This window comes from Chiloscyllium plagiosum, unplaced genomic scaffold (genome assembly GCF_037043375.1).
Source record: "Chiloscyllium plagiosum isolate Xiang-an unplaced genomic scaffold, Cpla_swu_hap1 HiC_scaffold_14, whole genome shotgun sequence".
Taxonomy (NCBI): domain Eukaryota; kingdom Metazoa; phylum Chordata; class Chondrichthyes; order Orectolobiformes; family Hemiscylliidae; genus Chiloscyllium; species Chiloscyllium plagiosum.
In genome coordinates, this window is record NW_028270152.1 from 22,942,681 (window position 1) to 22,963,132 (window position 20,452).

At 39.5% G+C, this 20,452-nt stretch overlaps 1 protein-coding gene across 2 annotated transcripts; it reads left to right on the plus strand.

The window, feature by feature from the left end:
- Positions 1-1,937: 1,937 nt before the first annotated feature.
- On the plus strand, positions 1,938-20,020 carry LOC122558891 (uncharacterized). Of its 2 annotated transcripts, none has more exons than XM_087994163.1 (6): positions 1,938-2,370; positions 8,141-8,271; positions 10,158-10,251; positions 18,330-18,389; positions 19,295-19,484; positions 19,836-20,020. In XM_087994163.1, the coding sequence occupies exons 1-6, from the start codon at positions 2,231-2,233 to the stop codon at positions 19,944-19,946; spliced, it is 726 nt and encodes a 241-aa protein (XP_087850289.1). In that variant the 5' UTR covers positions 1,938-2,230; the 3' UTR covers positions 19,947-20,020. The 2 variants fall into 2 exon arrangements, with proteins under 2 accessions (XP_087850289.1, XP_043563741.2); XM_043707806.2 differs by having other exon boundaries at positions 2,262-2,370; positions 10,124-10,251.
- The last annotated feature ends 432 nt before the right edge of the window (positions 20,021-20,452 follow it).

Consider the following 20,452-nt stretch of genomic DNA (forward strand, 5'->3'; position numbering starts at 1 on the left):
ATGTTCAGAGTTATCTGATATAAATCAGATAAACAAATTGAATTATGGAATTAGCTTCATTGTCCTTTGATAAAAAGAGCTAAAAATCCTGATTCTAATCTTTATCCATGCCAACTATACAAAAAGGTAAATTATCATTTAATTGTGATGCTTTCTACAGTCAATCAACCTGAGTATAGAATTCTGGTCTCCCTGGTATAGGAAAGATGGTATAGGAAAGGGTGCAGAAAAGGTTCACCAGGATCTTTTTTGGGTTGGACGACTGGAGCTATAGGAAGAGTTGAATAGGGTAGGACCATTTTCTCTGGAGCATCAGAGACTGAGGGGTGACCTTATAAATGTTTATAAAATCATGAGGGGCATAGTTTTAAAATGAGAGGGGAAAGGTTTAAAAAGAATCAAAGGGGCAACTTTTTTATGCAGAGGGTGGTGCGTGTATGAAATGAGCTGCCAGAGGAAATAGTGGACACTGGTACAATTACAACATTTAAAAGGCATTTGAATGGGTGCATAAATAGGAAGGGTTTGGAGGGATATGAACCCAAATGCTGACAAATGGGACTAGATTGATTTAGGATATCTGGTCAGCATGGATGAATTGGACTGAAGGGCCTGATTCTATGCTATACATTTCTATGACTCTAACTTGTTGTATTTGAATAGCACCTTTAGTATAATCAAACATATCAAGGCATGTCACAGGAGCATAATCAGACATAGGTTGCCATTGGTTAAAGAGGACATTAAGTGAGGTGGCCAAAAACTTGGTCAAATCTGTAGGTTTTAAGCAATACCTTAAAGAAGGAGAACACATTGGAGAGGTGGAGAGATTTTGGGAAAGGAACTCCAGACTTCAGCCTCACAAATGAAGAGGGACTGCTTACATGCAGAACTGGAGGAAAGTGGCTAGAGCAAGAGTCAGAAACCCAAGGTGAAGTGGAAAGAATGCTGGTGAAGCACAAAATAAAGTAAACAATTAATGATGGAAGATTCCTGATCAAGCTCGTTGCTGGCAGAAATCAGCTGGATTTCCAATGGTACATCCAATGTTGGAGAATGTAAGTATATGCTTAATGTTTTCATTGATAGTAACCTTACGTTTTAACATCTGTGTCTTGGAGAGTGCAGGTAGGCAAGAGACATCTGGTTCAACAGCTAAGTACAGGGGCTGGAAGACTAAGTATTAAAAGTGCCCTCTAATTATAAGGCATTCACACAGCTGGTGTGTATACCCTGAGGACGAGACTAGGACAATAAAAGAAACTTCCTAAGAAACTATAGAACTGAAGTTTAAAGCTAATTCTTTTTGTTCCACAATATTTGCTGTTATATCAGGTTTAATAGTAACACATGGTGTTTAATAGAACACGTGGAATTTGGCAATCAAATTCCCCTCAGACTTGTCAGAAATGTGATTAACACCATCCAAGAGTTAAATTGTACTGATATTATTTGAAAAAAAGAACTCATTAAGGGTGAAATATCACTGATCCCTTTGTTCCCCTGAGTTTTACCATGTTAGTTGCACATTATGTCTAAAATTAACCAACAGTCTTCGTTCTTCATCCTTTATTTGTTAATATGTCAGAGATGTTCAAAATTATAAATGGGTTACACAAGTAAAGAAAGTGTACCCACTTGTGAGAAAGTTCAAACTAAGACCGAGGACACTTACACATAACTCCAACAAGAAAACCAGGAGATATTTTTTCATTCGGAAAATTATTTTTAAAAATATCCTTTTATTGTCAAAATATCAAACTCCTAACCACAGGAAATTAGGGAGGCAAATAGTTTTCAAGACATAAAGGGGAACAGGAAAGGTGGATAGAGAGAAGACATTTCCGTAGGGGAACCTTGGACTATAACAGGTGTAGACTAAAATAAGAGCTAAATCCTCCAGAAGTGGAATTAGAAAACAACTCTCAACACAAATGGTGACAAAAGTCTTACTCTTGCTGTTTTTTGTTATTCCCTAGCGCATTGTTTGCTATTTCTTTGCTGTTTCTGCTTTAGTCCAGCCCTGCTTTATCTGTTCATTCCCTGAGTTGTCTCTGAGTTCCCTTGTCCTGCTCTCTCTACTGTCTTCTTCCTTGCTTTTGTCCTGTCAATTTTGATTTCTCAATCTCTGATATTCATTTTCTCTGCACTCTGGGTCTCTCTCCCTCTCTCTTTGTGTCTTCTCTGTTGTGTAATTTACCCTCATCCTGTTTCTTTTTGGACCCTCTAGATGTACACTGCGTTCAGTAGACCTGCTCTCTCCGGCTATCTCCATTCATTGCTATTTCAGTGTCAATTTCACTGTCTCCAGAGCAGCGGGCAGTCACGTGGCACAACACACGATGCTCGCTTTGCCGGATCTGGGCTCCAGTAAGTATCAAACTCTGCAAAAACTTTCCCAAACTTTTCCAAAGTGCGCGCAAATCGACAGACGGCGCTTGTAAACAACAAAAAAAGTGTTCACCGTACTGATACAGGAACGGCAGATTTGATTTTCTGATTGCTACATTGGATACCCTAGTGGTTGAGGTTTGATCGAGCTGTGCATCAGTCTGTCAGTTCCTAACCTGGTTTAAACCAATTCTGCAATATCTGTATCGAAACTAAGGTTTGATGATGGAAGTGACGCCAGAAAAGAAGATTAAAGAAACGATTGCCTCTTTCTCAATAAGTGCACTGTTTTGATTAAAATCAGTTTCCCATTCTCAGTGGGTCAGCTGAAGAAAGCTGGATGTTATATAGAAGCACAGAAATTGCTGGAGAAACTCAGGAGGTGTGGCAGCATCGGTGGAGAAAGAAACAAGAATTAACATTTTGAGTCCAGTGACATTTCCATCATAAAAACTGCGCATCCATAGAAAGCAATAATTTTGATTTGGCATTTTATAGCTTTTCAACAGCTTTAGATCAGAGCCACACTTTGACATAGCAGATGTTTAGCATGACAATGCTGTTACCATTCACAACCTCCTCTAACCCAACTCTTATTCCTTTATTTGTGAAACCTCATGTATGTAATGATTCCTTTCATCATTTCATAGCTTTATTCCACTCTACATTAGTTTTGTCCAAAGCATGTAGTCTTCATAATAAATCCTGAGGGTTATAGATCCTGTAAGTGAAGACAGTTTTAATATATAAGGGCAAAATGTGTTGGCACAGGCTTTGGAGGGCTGATGGTCTGTTCCTGTACTGTATTGTTCTTTGTTTTTGTTTGTTCCTCAAGTCCAAGCCTAAAGAATGGAAACTGGCCTATCGGCAAATGCCATTCTTCTCTCTCTGTGGCAGCTGGCTGACTTGTGGGACACTTCCCGAATTTACCATTTTCCCTTCCTCTCTACAAAGGGATCCTTGCAAGTTAGTGAGTGAGTACCAAAGTGGGAGATGCAGTATATCTATTGTGGGAAAATATGATGGCATCACTTGTCTGCTAAGGATAGAACATCAAGAGAAAGTGAGGACTGCAAATGCTGGAGAATCAAAGTTGAAAATTGTGGCGCTGGAAAAGCACAGCACATCGGGTAGCATCCGAGGAACAGGAAGGTCGATGTATCAGGCATAAGCCCTTCATCAGGAATGTTGTGAGGGGGGGAATGCTGAGAGATAAATAGGAGGGGGGGCTTGAGCTGGGGGTAAGGTAGCCGGGAAGGCGATAGGTGGATGAAGGTGGTTGTGATAGACCACTGGGAAGGGTGGAATGGATAGGTGGGAAGGAAGATGGATAGGTGGGGCAGTTCAAGAGGACGGTGCCGTGTTGGAGGACTAGATCTGGGATGAGGTAGGGAAAGGTGAGATTTGGAAACTAGTGAAGTCGACATTGATGCCATGTGGGTTGAAGGGTCCCAAGGCGGAAGATGAGGGCTTCTTGATGGGAAGCTGTGAAATGTTGGAGTTCAGAGGGATTTGGATGCCCTTGTGCATTGAGCATGGAAAGTTAATGTGTACAAACAGCAAGGAATCAGAAAGGCGACTATTGTGTAGCCTTTACTCTAGGGATCAGAAGCAGGAGAGAGAAAGTGATCCTGCTGTCACACTGGGCTTTAATGAGACCAGACCGGGAACACTGTATTCAGGAACACTGTATTCAGTTCCATCATTAAGAAAGGCTATATCCTGGAGGGAAAAACCTAGGTTAACCAGGATCAATTCTTGAGATGAGAAGATTTTTCCACAAGCAGAGACTAAGTTCCACAGACCTACACTTTAAGAATGAGATTTAATTTCATTGAAATGTACAAGATGCTGAGAGGATCTGACAAGGTTGAAGTAGCCTGAGATGGTATGTCATTTCTCCCTGCCTGAAGAGTCTAGGACCATGAGGTGCAGTTCAGAACAACTAGTCGGCTATTTCAGACTGAAATGAGGAGGAATTTCTACACTTGAGTTTGTAAGTTTTGGGAATCCTCTACACCAGAATTGGGTGGAGGCTCAGCTTTATGTTAAGATATTTGACACTGAGTGTGATAGAGATTTGTTAATATATTTGTTAATGTATCTGACACTGAGTGTGATAGAGTTTTGAACTTTAAGGGATTCTAGGGACACAGGAACCAGGCAAGCGAGAGGAGCTGACGCTGAAGATGAACCGGGATTTCAACGATTGGTGGAGTAGGTTTGACAAGTTGGATGGCCTACTCTTGCTCCTAGTTCTTATGGTATTTTATACATTCTTAACAATATCCTCCACCACAAAACTACAACATGGTCAAGTGGTAATCAGGTATCCTCCAGTATATCAATCATGTGACCATGTGAGCAACATTTCTTGAATAGGAATTTGGATGTCATGTTCAAGTTGTACAGGAGATTGAAGCCTTTTCTGGAGTTCTGCGTCCAGTTCTGGTCGCCCTGTTATTATCAAGCTGGAGAGGGTTCCAAAAAGATTTATCAGGATGTTGCTGGGAATTGAGGGTTTGAATTGTAGGAAAGGCTGTATAGGCATGTGACAGGTCATGCCATCATATTTTCCCAAATTAGATATTCTGCATCTCCAACTTTGATACTTTTTTCACTGGACCATAGGAGGTTGAAGGATGACCTCATAGTGGTTTATAAAATTATGAGGAGTATAGATTAGGTGAATGGCAGGTGTCTTTTCCCTGTGGTGGCGGATTTCAAGACCAGGGGGCATATCTTTAAGGCACAAGGAGAAAGATTTAACAAGGACACTGTCTTTTTATACAGAGAGTGGTTCATGTGTAGAATGAACTTCCAGAGGAAGTGGTGGATGTGATCACAATTTCAACATTTAAAAGACATTGGGAGAAGTACATGAATAAGAGGGATATGGGCCAAGCACAGGCAGATGGGAATAGTTTAGTTTGGGATTATGCTCAGTATGGACTGGTTGGACCGAAGGGTCTATTTCTGTGCTGTATGACTCTCTGACTCTATAAATGTTGAGTGTTTTGGTTTTGGAACCACAGGCTTATTTGAATTACAGTGAAGTAACAGTGAACACATATCGCATACGGTATCAAATTATGGAGATATTAAATAAATGCTTTCAACTTTACCATTGCACATGACTTGACTATGACTAGATATAGGAAGTACATCGATACTGATTACAGTGTCTTTATCACCCTGAAAACCACTTTCATTAATGATAGAAAAATCTCTTTGGCAGAGTTCTGCATGAAATGGTGCCTTCAACTAAATATCCTCTCTCATTCCCTTGCACAATGATAGTATCTCTCATGAACTCACTGGGTGGTCCATTTCTGAAATTACCTGATTGTTAAATTTGCAAGATCTCTTGCTCTTGCTGCCAACCTCTCTCCTGTAGCTATGACCCATGACCTTCCTCTGTCATCATTAACCTGCAGCCTAGGATCCAGTATTGACTCTAGGCCTCAGGTGGGTATCGTACCGTCATCAGCTGCCATCTTTGTGGTAGCGCTGATGTTCAATAGAGCTGATGGCTTTTGCTTGACACTCAATGACAGGACTTCAAGCCCTGAGGCCTTTGATTGGGTTGAGTGGGGATGGCCTGTCAAATATTTGAGTGACACAGTACAATGTATCTTCTGAAACAGAGACAATGTAGGGTTTTCAGCAGCATTTCAGCCGGCATGTGAGAACCCCATCACTTCGAGATTCTGCTCTTACAGTGAACTCAGAACCTCTGGCTCAGAGACAAGGCAGCTCACCTAATGAACCACAATGCAATGCCTTCCCATTGCTACTGTTCAGGGAGAGTAGTAAAATAGGTGAATAATTTTAAAGGTGCAATCATATTGCTAATTCACTCACATCTAATATTGACCGATAGTGTGTCTCTCCTCAAGACCTAGGAACCTGAGACTTGGGAACAAGAATGATCTATCTGCCCCTCAAGTCTCAGCCTGTATTCAGTAAGATCATGGCTAATCTTGTTGTGGTCTCAGCTCCACTCTCGTGTCTACACTCCATGTTTATCAAAAGTTCTATCTAATGCAGCCTTGATATATACAAAGATATTCAGTGTATTTTCTGAATCAGAATATTTTCTGATTCCTCTTACATTTTTATTGACAACTTGGTATGATGCATGTCATGATTGAATTGAATAGCGGAGCAGTGTATGTGGGCTGAATAGCCTATTCTGCTCCTATGTCTTATGATCTTATGGACAGCAGGTGCTCTTACATATCCCCATATAATCTCCAACCTTGAAACTCATCAACCAGCTCAAAACAGCTCGAAACAATTCCCTTCAATGGCTGCCTGCTGAAAATGAAAGCAGGTGAGCTTACTAAATGAGATTCCTGATGAAGGGCTTTTGCCTGAAACGTCGATTTTCCTGCTCCTCGGATGCTGCCCGACCTGCTGTGCTTTTCCAGCACCACTCTAATCTAAACTCTGGTTTCCAGCATCTGCAGTCCTCACTTTTGCCTTGCTAAATGAAAGTTTGTCTGGATGATTAAAGCAGAAACCATCTCTCTTCAGAAAGATTGCAGATGAATATGTGTCAGATCTGGAAATTTCTAAAGTTGAAGAGATGCATTCTGCACTGTAGCGTCAAAAATGTTTGATGCGCTTCGTACATTTGAAGGGAAAATGTAGAACTTGATTTATGATTCAATAAAATAATTCCATGTTTCCTTATGATTTAAATTTGTTTACAAGATTGACTTCTTGAGGTTGTTCGACCACTTTTATCTTTTAAAGATGTTGTGCGATACTGCCATTTTTAAGATGTCTTGCTGTGTTCACCATATGGAATGTAGGCAAAATAAAGTGCACTGTACAGCAGACAATCCTTGTCTTTTGTTGCTTTAATTTAATTAAAAGTTCCAATTTTCAGCATGCGTGAGATTGTCCCATATAATTGCAGTTCAGATTCCACTATATATATACAGTAGTTATTGGGGCAATTGTCCAACTATAGTCATAGTCTGTCCTTTTCTGATAGTCATTGCCAGAATAGCTTGATCTATAATAGTCACACTCTGTCCTGGGACAATCATGTCATGAATATTGCTTGTGATATAGTAATCTACATTTTTTTTTAAACTAATCCCTTACTATAAATTACACATAGGGTATGAATCCATTGGTAAGCTTAAAAAAGATCCAGGAATTCTATACTGGCTACACGAATGATGGAAAGTGCCAGGGCCCCTGTCTGCCTACAGATCTTGGCCATGAACTCAACCCTCAAGAATGGCAATGGAACCATTTGCATGAATCCAAGCAATGTTCCCCATATTCAATCCAGGACATAATTTTAAAAATCAGATGTTGAAAGACAGAAATTCATAAACCTAGCAATAAAAACCAGGATATAAATATTTCAAGCCTGGAGTTTGTTCAGACGAACAGCTCTTCAAAAATATAAAAAAAACAGACAGGATTTTCTTTAAGTGTATTATTATGTAGGATGTTTGACCTATGAAACATTTTGAACTAAGGAAGAATGGTGCATCAATGGATAGTATCTCGCAACCTAGCTCTGAAGCACTTTAGCCAGTGGAAGTGGTCACACTTCACATCAGCTCTGAGAAGAGTCACGTAGACTCAAAGTATTAGCTTGCTCTCTCTCCATGGATGCTGCCTGATCTGCCATGATCTCCAGCATTTTTTGTGAATTTCTGTCCAGCACACATTTTAGTCACAAGTGTTTGAGCAAATATCTAAAATGGTTTCCCTTCCACAGAGAGAATGTCATTGCCATGCACGTCTTTGACTGCAAGTGGAAGAGTCAGTGCGACACGAAGAACTTTCACTTCAACACCATTATTACTTCCAAAAGTGAGTCAGGCTGTCATCCCACTCTCTGTCAATCAGGTAAGCAACACGCTAAGAACATTTTACATTAAATCTATTCAAGGAATGTCAGATTTGACAAGGTCAGCATTTATTGTTCATTACTTAGTGACCTGTGTGAAGGTGGTGGTGAGCTGCTTCATGAAAGCTGCACTCCATCTCGTTATAGATATATGTACATAGCATTTAGAGGGAGAGATATCTAGGGCTTTAGTCCAGTGACAGTGATGAAGCAGAGACATTGTACTAGGGACAGGTAATGAATCTGGCCCAGGCAGCAACATCCATGTCCTATGAGTGAATCAAGAGAGTCCTACTTAGGGTTGATGTGACTTGGAGGGAAACTTGAAGGAAATAGTATTCCAAAGCACCTGGTCATTTGGAAGGTCCTGCTAGCTTTTTGACTTGATGCAGTGCATCTTATTATTGCAGCCATTATGCATTGATGGTAGAAGAAAGTGAATGTTTAAAGGGGAGTATTGGGTAGCAAGCACTCATGCTGCTTTGTCTTGGATGCTGTCGACCTTTTTGAATTTTGCTGAAGATGCTCTCGCCCTGGAAGGTGGAGAGTATTCACATTCCTTCTATATGCCCTGGAAAGGCTTTGGGTAATGGGTTATTCCATCCAGTCTTCCAAGCCTCAAAGTGTGTGGTGCTGGAAAAGCACAGCCAGTCAGGCAGCATCCGAGGAGCAGGAGAATCGACGTTTTGAACATAAGCCTTTCATCAGGAATGATGTTTGTGGCCCAAGGGAGTGAGATATAAATGGGAGGGGTTGGAGCTGGTGGGAAGGTAGCTGGGAATATGATAGGTAGATGAATTTGGGGGAGAAGGTGATGGGCCAGAGAGGAGAATGGAGCAGCTAGGTGGGAAGGACGATGGACAGGTAGGACAGTTCAAGAGGGCAGTGCTGAAGCCTGTGACCTGCTCTTGTCGCACAGTATTTGTATCACTGTCTCTGTTATGTTTCTGATCAACAGTGACCTTCTGGATAATAGAGGTGGAAGTTTCAGCAAGGGTAAAGCTGTTGAATGTAAAAGAGAGATGGTTAGGTTCACTAATGTTGGTGATTGTCCACATTTGTGTGGTACAAATGATGCTTGCCATTTACCAGCCCAGGCCCGAATGGATATGTAGTTGGATTCCCATCTCAGAGTCGAATGACACCAAGGTTGTGAAGAGTTTTGTTCAGCTTCAGACAGTTGTCAGGGCAAGGGGTAGAGTTGGTGGTTAGGACCGAAGTTTGTGGCAGTAACTGCAGGCAATGGCTTCAGTTTTCCCAATACTGGAGGAAATTTCTGTTGATCCCATACTAGTCAACAGTGTGTAAAGAATGATCATTAGACCAAGCAGGATAATCTGTCAAACAGAAAGAAGATGAAATCACTGAATGGAAAAATGTTATTTTAAATTCCAAATCAGAACGCTTAGCTTTTATTTCAAGATAGTAAAAAGATGGAAGTGGTAATTCACACCTATCGAGATACCAGACTGTCAATGTATCCATTTGCCCATGATCATGTGTCAATGTCAAAGAGAATATTTGTGATTCCGTGTGTTTCAGTATTAGGAGCTGGAGAAGGAAAATGACCAAGAGTTAAGTCCCTTGTCAATTAAGAAGGAAGTTTATGCTAATTATAACAGCATTTGTTATAGACTGGTTGATCAATGTTGATCAATTTTGATCTTAGTATAGGATAAAAGATCAGCACATTGTGGGCCGGTTCTATGTTCTAATGTTTTCACATGGGAACATTGGGAAGGTGCCCAATATTGTAGCTAGTACATATAAATATGAACACTAGTCATATAACTGTTTAATCTGTTCCATAAGGGAAGTCAGGACTGATTTGTGGTCTTTTCCTATTTAAAGTGTGGCCAACGCATTAATCCTCTACATCCACCAGGGGTGAAGCGACGGACAGTCAGTCTAGAAACCTTTGCAGCTCATCACCATAACCAACAAAGGGCTGTGGTGATGCGACAGAAGGAGTATAACAGGTATGGACATGTTTAGCAGGTATGGACCAGAAGCTACTGGAAGAGAGGAAGAGAGGCAAAAATGACTTGATTTTCTGCAAGAGTTTTGGCCAGATTGCATAGAATAGTAGAATGATAACAGCATGAGGAGGTCATCTGGGATCAATGTCCAAGCTCTGCAAGTGAAACATGGCTCTTCTCATGCCCCCATCTTTTTCTTTAGTACTCCAATGTTTTCTCTTCAAATAATTATCCAATTCATCTCTGGATGTCAGCTATGAACCTCCTTCGCCATAGACAGTGTATTCCAGAGTCAAGAGTGTGGTGCTGGAAAAGCACAGCAGGTCAGGTAGTTTCCGAGGAGCAGGAGAATCGACGTTTTGGGCAAAAGCCCTTCTTCAGGAATGTCAATTTACCTGCTTTTCGGATGCTGCCTGACCTGCTGTGCTTTTCCAGCACCACACGCTCAACTCTAATCTCCAACATCAGCAGTCCTCACTTTTGCCTAGTATTTTCTAGATCCTAGCCAGTCACTGAGTTGAAAGATATTTCCTCCTGTTACCTTTGGCTCTTTCACCATTCATCATGAATCAATGCCCTTTCCTTCTCAGCCCTCTGCTAATGTCCTTACCATTTCTGCTCAGGCCCTTGATGATTCTGAAAACCCGGATCAAATCTCCCCTCACTGTTCTCACCAAGAAGAACAATACCATCTTCTCCAATCTATCCAATCTGGTTTCTCAATCTGGGGCCACATCTTATTTGCATTCCCTCCAAAGCCTCAATGGTTATACTAAGAAATTATGCACAGAGAGTAAATTATGTAACTGGATACATAATGGCATGAAATAGTAAAACAAACATTAGCTATGAGCTCCAACATTTCTGGGTCGGAAGAGGTTATGAACATGACACCAAAAGTTCTGAGGACCTAATTACTCTAAGATGTACTTGTGGCTTGCACTAGGATTATAGGAGCAACATTTCCAAAATGTGAAGATGATGCCAAAATAGTAGACAAAGTAATTAGTGTTGTAGAATGCAGGAAGATGTGAGAGGAATCTGAACCTAAAAATTATTGTTGGCAATGTGAATGAATTAGCATTTAACATGGCCATATGCTATTAATCTGGCTGCTTTTATAATGATGACACTAATATTTTTATTTTGAATATGTTAATGCCTCGGATAAAACAGCAGGCAAAGAAATGTGATATAAAGATGTTAACCGATGCTCTGTTAAAATCAGCAATTGCAATTCCTGGATAAAACTATTTTAGGCCACTGGGCAACTACAGGACCAATGCAGTTCAACAGGGGTAAATGTAAAATAAGTGCTATATGATTAAAAAAGTATGAGGTGGCAACATCAGGTCACAATCTCCCAGGTGAAACCAGGACATTTGCTAATGGGACTCTCCAGCTGTGCCTCTACAGGAGTTTGCAGTGCCAGGGAATGTCGATATCTTGTAGCAGGCAGTCAAAATCACAACTTCAGATGCAGCTCTCAAACATGTTATACACAGGAAAGCACATTGTTTCACCTAGGGGAATTGTCTCCACCTCTTCTTCTCAACTCTTGACATTATTTACAATAACCCCACAATTTATTCCATGAGCAGCAGGTTAAACCAATATTCCATCTAACATAAAACAATGGTCAATTAATTCATGAGGGCTGTGCCATTCTCTGTCATTTCTGGCAATTTTGTTATTGATTAGTAAGGGATGGAGCTTATGTTCTCCTGAGCAAGAGGCCAATCAGCCTAGAACTCCATTGTCTTAAAAGCTCCAAATTACTTGCCCTCATTTATCCTTACGCACGTGAACACCTCACCACTTAGTTGGTTTACTGTTCATCATGTAAGTGCCAGGTATAAGTTTGATTCAGGAGCAAGAACTCTTGGATTTGCAAGTCACCTTGGCAGCTGTCATGTGCCTATTAAGAAGTGGACATAAGCTCCTTTCCTCAAACTGATGAAGAAACTTTCAGAAATGACAGCGAATGGCACAACCCTTGTGAATTGAATGACCAGTGTTTTGTGTTAAATAATATGTAATGATATAACCAGCTGACCATGGAAGAAAGAAATTATTGTATTAGCTTGAATAAGTCTGCAATGATACCAACAACAAATTTCATTTGTATAGCACCTTTAATGTGGAGCCATCCCAAGGAATTCAATGTCATACCAAGCTACTGTAACCAGAGTACTGGCTCATTGCCAATAGCTGTGTGATGAGCCATAGAAAGTATGATAAATGGTGAAGACCATTGTAAATATGATAGATATATTTATTGAGTTCTAAACATTATAGAAATATTTGCTGGGAAAAAAAGGAAAGGAACAGCCAAATTGGTTGGCAAAATTCTAAAACTCATTTGCATTGCCCACAGTTTGAGAAGGTATGCAATGCTGTTAAATTGATCTCCAGTCCTGTTGCTAGGCTACAGTTTCTATAAAAAAAAAAGCCACTGAATGTCAACTGCCAACACAATCATTTATAAGCTTTATGTAACAAAGGACTTTCCTTTTCAGAGCATGTGCGTTAAAATAAGCTTCATGAAAAATGAACCTCTGCCTCTATCAAACATTTGTATTGATTCCACAAACATTGGGTATTGCCTGACCTTGGTATTGCTAGTGGTCAGGCCTGATAACTCTTATCGATAGTTTAAATTTTAATGTTCAAAATTAAAGTAAAAGCCTCTCATTGTGAGAGTGATGCTTTCTATAGGACAGAAGTTTTAAACTTAATGTGCAATACAAGGCAGCAGACTGGATTTGTAGGCTGACTGAAGCATTAGTGAAAAAGGCAATTTAGTAAGTCAAATGAAGCAGATACAGAGATGTTTTAATTTGCAGTGCTCCAGCATCAGGCATTTTCAAATATAAACAGAGGAAGATGCGTTGGGTTTTTCAGATCCTCATTTCTTGCAATATTTTGTCACATTGAAAAAGAACTATTTTGACAGATAAATACCACAACTATGACAAAAAAATGCAGATATCTCAGCAACATATAATCAAGGTGTCTATCATAATCTAGCTACTTTTGAAAACTGGTAAACTATTGCTAAATGATTTCTTCCTCATTGGTGCCTAGATCTAAGTCTATTGTAAAAGCCACCAGATATTGTCTCCTGTAACAACTGTCATATGTTTGAATATCATATGCTCCCATGCAGTACTGGCAGAGCTAACACATACACAGTGAGAACCTCTCAGCAGTGTTAACAAGATGCAATGTAATACATGACAAACTCACGTTTTTGCAGTGCCCAGACTTCTTGTGTCAGCCATATTTTAAGACTAATCTTCCTTCTTCTTAGTTGAAAAGTTTTGGGTTTAAAAGGAGCCACTTCTGAAACTTAAGCACAAAGTCCAGGCTAACAGTTTGGAGTCCTGACCAATATTTATTCTTCAACCAATGTCACTAAAGATGATTATCTGGCCATTATCATGTTACTATTTGTGGGATTTGCCTTGCTCATGTTAGCTGCTATGCTTTACAAAAATACAATCATATGAATTCAGAACAGGCATGTCATTTGGAGCTTGAGCCTGCTCCACCATTTGCTAACCTCATGACTGACCGGATTGTGGCTTCAACTCTATTTTCCTGCCTACCCCTGACTCCATTGTCAATCAAAAATCTAACTAACGCAGCCCTAAAAATATTCAATGGTCCTCCCCTCTACTACTGTGAAAGAGAATTCCACAGATCCTAAAAGAAAAAAAAAATCTCTTATTTTTTAACAGTGTTACCTAATTTTAGTCTCTCCCAGAAAGGGAAATATTCACTTAATATCCATCTTGCCAAGTCTCACTTTTTGAGAGTGACTTCCAATGGCAGGATTAGAATGCAGGCCCCAGGATATTTACCTATGTCTCTGGGTTACAAGGTCTAGTGTCAGTACCAGTAGGCCACCACCTTTTACATATCTATGGAGTCAGTTAGTTTAGTTTTCTGGATGGCTGGTTTGCAATGCAGCATGACACCAACAGTGTGTTCAATTCTCACGCTTGTTGAGCTACCATGAAGGACTTTCCTTCTCAAACTCTACCCACACTCTCCCCCCACCTCACATGAAATGTGGTAACCCTTGGGTTAAATGAACCTTTTCTCGAATGACATTGGGACTTGTGTTTACTCTTTACACCTTGTATCATGTATTATATTTGGGCACCTTATTTATCAAATGTCTACAAGTTACCCAAACTATTACAGTACTTGTAAAACTTTGCGAAGCTCGATGCATTCTACAGTGATCTCATTCTTCATAAGGCTAATCTGTTCTTCCATGTTGCAAATTTCACAATATTCATGTTTATGTTTTAAAACAGCTATCAGTTTATGGCGATTATTATTTTCCAATATTATAATAGCTTACACCCTACATATGGTCAAATCCTCTTTGTGGCTTTAAACAGGTTTCCACTCTGTCCATTTACTGAAATTATTTCAGCTTCAGCTTAAACAACTTCCCATTTTACACATATTATAGTGATCATGTCCTTTGTGATTTTAAACAGGTGTTGGTTATGGGGTAGGTATGTCTCGACACTCTTAAATGCTACACTTTCTATTTATCGGACTATTAATTTCTACATCCACATTTTTTTTCTTCCTCTGTATAATCGTTGTATCAGCATTAATTCTTTCTTTCTTGCTGCCCCAGTACAAGATTTTCATTGCTCATACCTGTCTTTCCTTGGTGATTCAGCATTTGTCAATCTGGTCTGAAATAGTGCCCAATTTCTGAGGTTTGTGCCATGGCCTGATGCCAATATGCAAAAACTCCAATCTTGATGTTTTGTAACCAATGTCTGTTTACTTAACACATCTTATCAGTTTTCTTGGTATTTTTCATTTTTGACCTTGATCATTAAACTCACATCAATGAAAGATGTTGTAAACTTATTTGTATCCAGCTATTTTCACTGCACAGATCTAATACCAAGATGTTTTGCACATTCAAGTCAAACAACTGAATAATAGCCTTTACATTTTAAATCTACATACCTTGGTCATTAGTTTTAAGAACTATAGATAATGTTAAAACTGATTGTGTCTTGTTGAAAAATGACGTATACTTTGCAGTCCATACTGAGACTGACGCATAGAAATGTAAGAACGGGCATGTCTCCAGCGACATGATAAGGATAACCAAGTATTAAAACAAAACTGAAAAGCACATCGAGTAAACACTAAGTGAGCAGGATTGCCCTCTTGTGCATTTCTCTCATTCTGCAACTGCATCAATCCACAGTACCCAGATTTGCAGTATTAAAGCCTAGATATGCAAAATGCGCTTATATTCGAGCTGACAAGTACAAGCTTCTCCACCACTGAGTCCCAGATATTAAATGGTGTTTATATTTCTCCATAGGTGGCAAACATAAAACACTTTTACATTTAAGAATAATAATGGGCCTTCTCCTTCAATTGCTGATGGTGCTTCCACATTGATGTAGTTAGTGAAATCCAGCATTTTAACCCTGCAATAACAAAGGAATGGTGATATATGTTCAAGCCAGGATACTGGTTTTCTTGGAAAGGAACTTACAAGTGAAGATGTATTTGTGATACTGCTGCCCTTATCCTTCTTTGCGGATGAAGCTGTGGGGCTAGGAGGTTCTAGCAACAAAAGATAGACTCATAGAAGATACAGTCCAAAAGGAGGCTGGACTGCCTGCCATGTCAGTGCTTGCTAATTCAAGCTAGTCAGCTAGTCCTATTTCCCCACCTTCTCACTCCTGCCCTGCAATTTTTCTTTTGCTTTGGATAATTATCCAATTTGCTTATATGAATGAATCTGCTTCCACCCTACACTCAGGCAGGAAACTCCACACTCCACCATTTGTGCTTTTTAAAAAAGATTCATGCTGCCTCTGGTACTTTTACCAATTATCTCAAATCTGTGACCTCTTGTTCTCCACCTTTCCTCACATGGAAACAGTTGCCCTCAATCTACTGTGCCTGAACATCTGATGGTTTTGAATGTCACTACTAAATCTCCTCTCAGCCTTCCCGTCTGTAAGGCAATCCCAATTTCTCCAATCTATCTATATAGCTGAAGTCCTTTAGCTGTGGAAATATGCTTGTCAATCATTTCTGCCTTCACATCCTTAATAAAAGTGCAGTGCCCTGGACACAATATTCCAGTTAAGGCTGGACCAGTGATTTATAAAGATTTGCCATCACTTTCTTATTTTGTACAATTTACTTTTTTTTGGTTTATCATTGTAAATAGGTAATTTGGTGCAAGGCATTCTGCGAGTATCAGATACTGCAGTCACAATGCACCTACGTCAGATATAAAATCCAAAGGTAATCTAACCAACTAATCTTGTTGTGGATAGTGTTGAGATTAAGGTATCAGGCTGTACCCTTCAAAGCAAAGGACAAGCATTCCATTATACATTTGGATGGAATTATGAAAAGGATTGAGAGACATTAAGCGTGAGGGAGTGATCCAAACTTACAAAGTATTCAGGCTCTACTTGCATATAACTCATGAATAGGTGCTTTTTGACAACATGTTGACAACACCTGTAATCGATAAAATTACTGTGTCAATAGAAGACAAGGGGTGGAACTTGGCTAGGTTAAATGCATTATGCATTTTGTAAGACATATTTGAGCAATTGTCTACATTGTCAAATTAAATGTCTGTCTGAAAATTGCACTGGAACAGGTTTCCAGCACAACAGCTGTGTGTTGTCAACACCCTTGCTTTGCTTTGTCCAATACATTCAGTAACTTCTAAATGTTACATGAAGTGAACGAATTTGACTGAACATTAGCACCTACAGTGTCAGGGAGCTCAGAAGCAGGTTACACATGATAGTCCACAGTTACTTTTTAGTTAAGTCATTTGCAAATATTTCAGCTCTGACTCTTCCAGTACTGCTTATAAATCACAGGAAATTAATTTAAAACACTTTATAGAACTGCAGATGTAGTTCTGAACTGTTCTGAATGGACATTTGACCCAAATCGTTAACTCTGATTTCTCTCCATAGATGCTGCCAGACCTGCTGAGTTTTTTCCTGGCAATTTTTGTTTGTTTTTGTTACAGAAAAGTAGTCCACAGGTATTAATGGAGGCAAATTAAATGTAGGCATTTATTGATAAAGGAATAGAATATAGAAGCAAGGAAGAGTTGCTGCAAGCGTATAAGGCATTAGTAAGACTGCACCTGAAGTAATATGTACAATTTTGGTTCCCTTACTTGAGGAGAAATGTAATTGTACTGGTGGCAGTTCAGAGAAGGTTCCCACATGATTGATTCCAGAAGAGTTTGTCCAATAAAGAGAATTTGAGCCATTCAGGACAATACTCTCTGAAGTTCAGAAGAGATCTAATTGAGGTAGATTAGATGCTAAACAGTATTGATAAAGCCGACATAGAAAGGATGTTTCATCATGTTGGGCAATCTAGAATAAGGGTGCATAGTTTTGGATAAAGGGTAGCAGATTTAAAAGAGATGAGAAATTACTTCCCGCAAAGGGTTGTGAATACATGTATATGGAATTCACTATCCCAGAGTGCAATGGATGCTGGGACATTGATTAAGTTTAAGGAACAGACAGGTTTTTGTTTTAAAAAAAAGCTAAACGGCTACGGGGAGTAGGCAGGGAAGTTGAGGCTGAGATGAGATCAGCCATGATTGTATCAAAAGGCAGAGCAAGCTTGAGGGGCTGTCCATTGCCTAGTCCTATTTCCCATGTTCGCCTCTTCCCTGTTTGAGAATAAGGATTCTTAAATTCCCACTCCTTTAAGTAACTTGATTTCAAATGTTATTCTCAACTAGGGTAACAGTATTTTGATCTAATTTCATTTGATGTGGAATTATTTATGGGGTTTCTAATTTTTTTTCCTCTACTTAACCAAACAGTGAACTGGGGAGTTATTGGTTAGTTAATTCAATGGTTTCACTTCCTCTTTTAAGAAATACCAGATACCTAGAATAATCCTCCATAATCCCAAATGACCCCCCCCCCCCCAAGGTTGACCTACTTTGTACATCATACATTTTGGTGCTATTAGAGTACGGCCTGAAGACTGTTAAACTTACTGCTGTTTCTTAGGTATCACCAGAGTTGGCAGCGTCCATTTTATGGATCTGTGGCTGAGAAGGAGGAATATAGGTAAGGGAACACGCAATAACAACTAGTCTGTACCGTTTTTGTGTTTAAATTTTCATTGGTTTGTCTGTGATAATATATGAATGTACAAAGACTCAAAATGCATGGCTTTGAGGAATCTTTCATCTTACTAATAATTATAAGTTATCTGATAACCCTACACACAAAAGTGAGAGTCAGAAGATAGGAGCTGACATCACAATCCAAAGAGCAAACTGGATAATCTATCTTGATGCTTCCACATCCTTAAAAAAGGTACTGACACTCACCATCTACTCATTTGGATACAAACAAATCACTACAGAAGATGAATAGTGAAATTCCTTGTATAATGGCCAACATTTATCATGTAATTATCACAATGGATAACTAGTCATACCTCATTTCCTGATTGTGGGGTCTTAATGGTCACAAGTTAGCTCGGATACTTTTCCACATGGCAATAAATATACTTTAGAACTAACTGATACTTCATGAAATGCTTTGGAGCCATCCTAAAGCTTAAAAGTTATTTTCCACCTGAAAACTCAGTCCTGTTGATTCTGCATGTGTGCTCACTACAAGCCCCATACGTGTGATCTAACCACCAACACACATCTGTTTAGTTACGTTAATTTGAAGCTTTTGAAAGTTTCTGCATCAAAAAGAATTGTTTGATGAAATGGGAGATAAAAATATGTCTATACAGTTTCTTGCTACCTCGGTCATTCAAAGATCGCACAGGCTCATTAAATGAAAGAGCCCATTTGGGGTATCCTGCAAAATGGGAGATTAAGCAAGCTGAATGTTAGTTATTCATTTTGAATTGAAAGATGTTTTTATTTGCTGTGGGGTACAGACCTGCTGCAGCAATATTCAGTCACTAACTATGAGCTTATGAAGTCTGAGTCTATGTTTGGCTGCTCCAGGCGTGAGATCCGGCAGCTGTTAAAATGGCAGATGAGTCAGCAGCGAGAGTCTCAACGTTATGCCCTGTTCAATCGGGCCAAAGAGGGAGAAGCAGCACGTGAGGCAGAAAGACAGGCAACTCTTCAAGATCTGGAAAAGCAGATTGCACGTTCCCGTTTTCTTCAAGCATTCCGAGATGAAAACAAAAAGGTGAGATAGTCAGGAAATGGATAAATTATCCCCTCTGAAGGGGATAGTGGCCTTCAGTTCCACCATTCAAAACTAAGATTTTCTGGAGGTAAATGCTGATGTTGCTTTAGACATACTATCTCAATGAGTTCATTCAATCACCCAAAATTCAATTTTTCCATTGAATGTATAAGTTATGAAAACTTATGCAATCATAAGTTTTCATAACTTATACATTCAATGGAAAAATGGCCAGAAGATTCAAACCATGATTGGAGATTATGAAAATTTAGTCTCACAGAACTTGTGCTTGGCAGTATACAAATGTAAATTTATAAATACATATTTTTCTTTTTTTCAACTTCCACTCAGCTGATGGAAATTCAGTGGAAGGAGAAGAGGTTAGCAAAATCCCTGGATTCTCTACGAGAGCGTGAGCTGCTGCAATACAACCCAATCAACTGGAGCTGCACTTTGAAATAGATTTCAGCGTGAATTGATGTGCCACTCACAATACGAAATGGACGCAAGTTATGACATTTTCTCAATAAAGATTCATTTTAAACATTTTGCAATTGCTTCATCCTGTGAGACAAAGATGACTCAATTGGAACCTAGCTCAGATCTGATCCTACTCCTGGGTTTTACTACAAACTTAAGGCCGAAACTCCAGTGGAATACTGAGGGAGTGCTGCAGTGTCCACAGACTGCAAAAGAACCCATTGTACTATTTTAAGGAAAGGTAGTACACTTATCTCTGGTCTCCTGGTCAAAGTTTTACAAGCTCTGCGAGGAAACCTAAAAACTAAATTATCTGCAAATTATCAACAAGATTTTACTTTTTGTAACCTTAACATGGATCAGAACCAATTCAGATAAACATGAAAGCCATGGAATTATAGACAGGTGAGCTTTGTCAGTGGTGGTAAGTTGTTAGAGGGGATTCTGAAGGACAAGGATTATACACGTTTAGAAAGGCAAGGACTGAT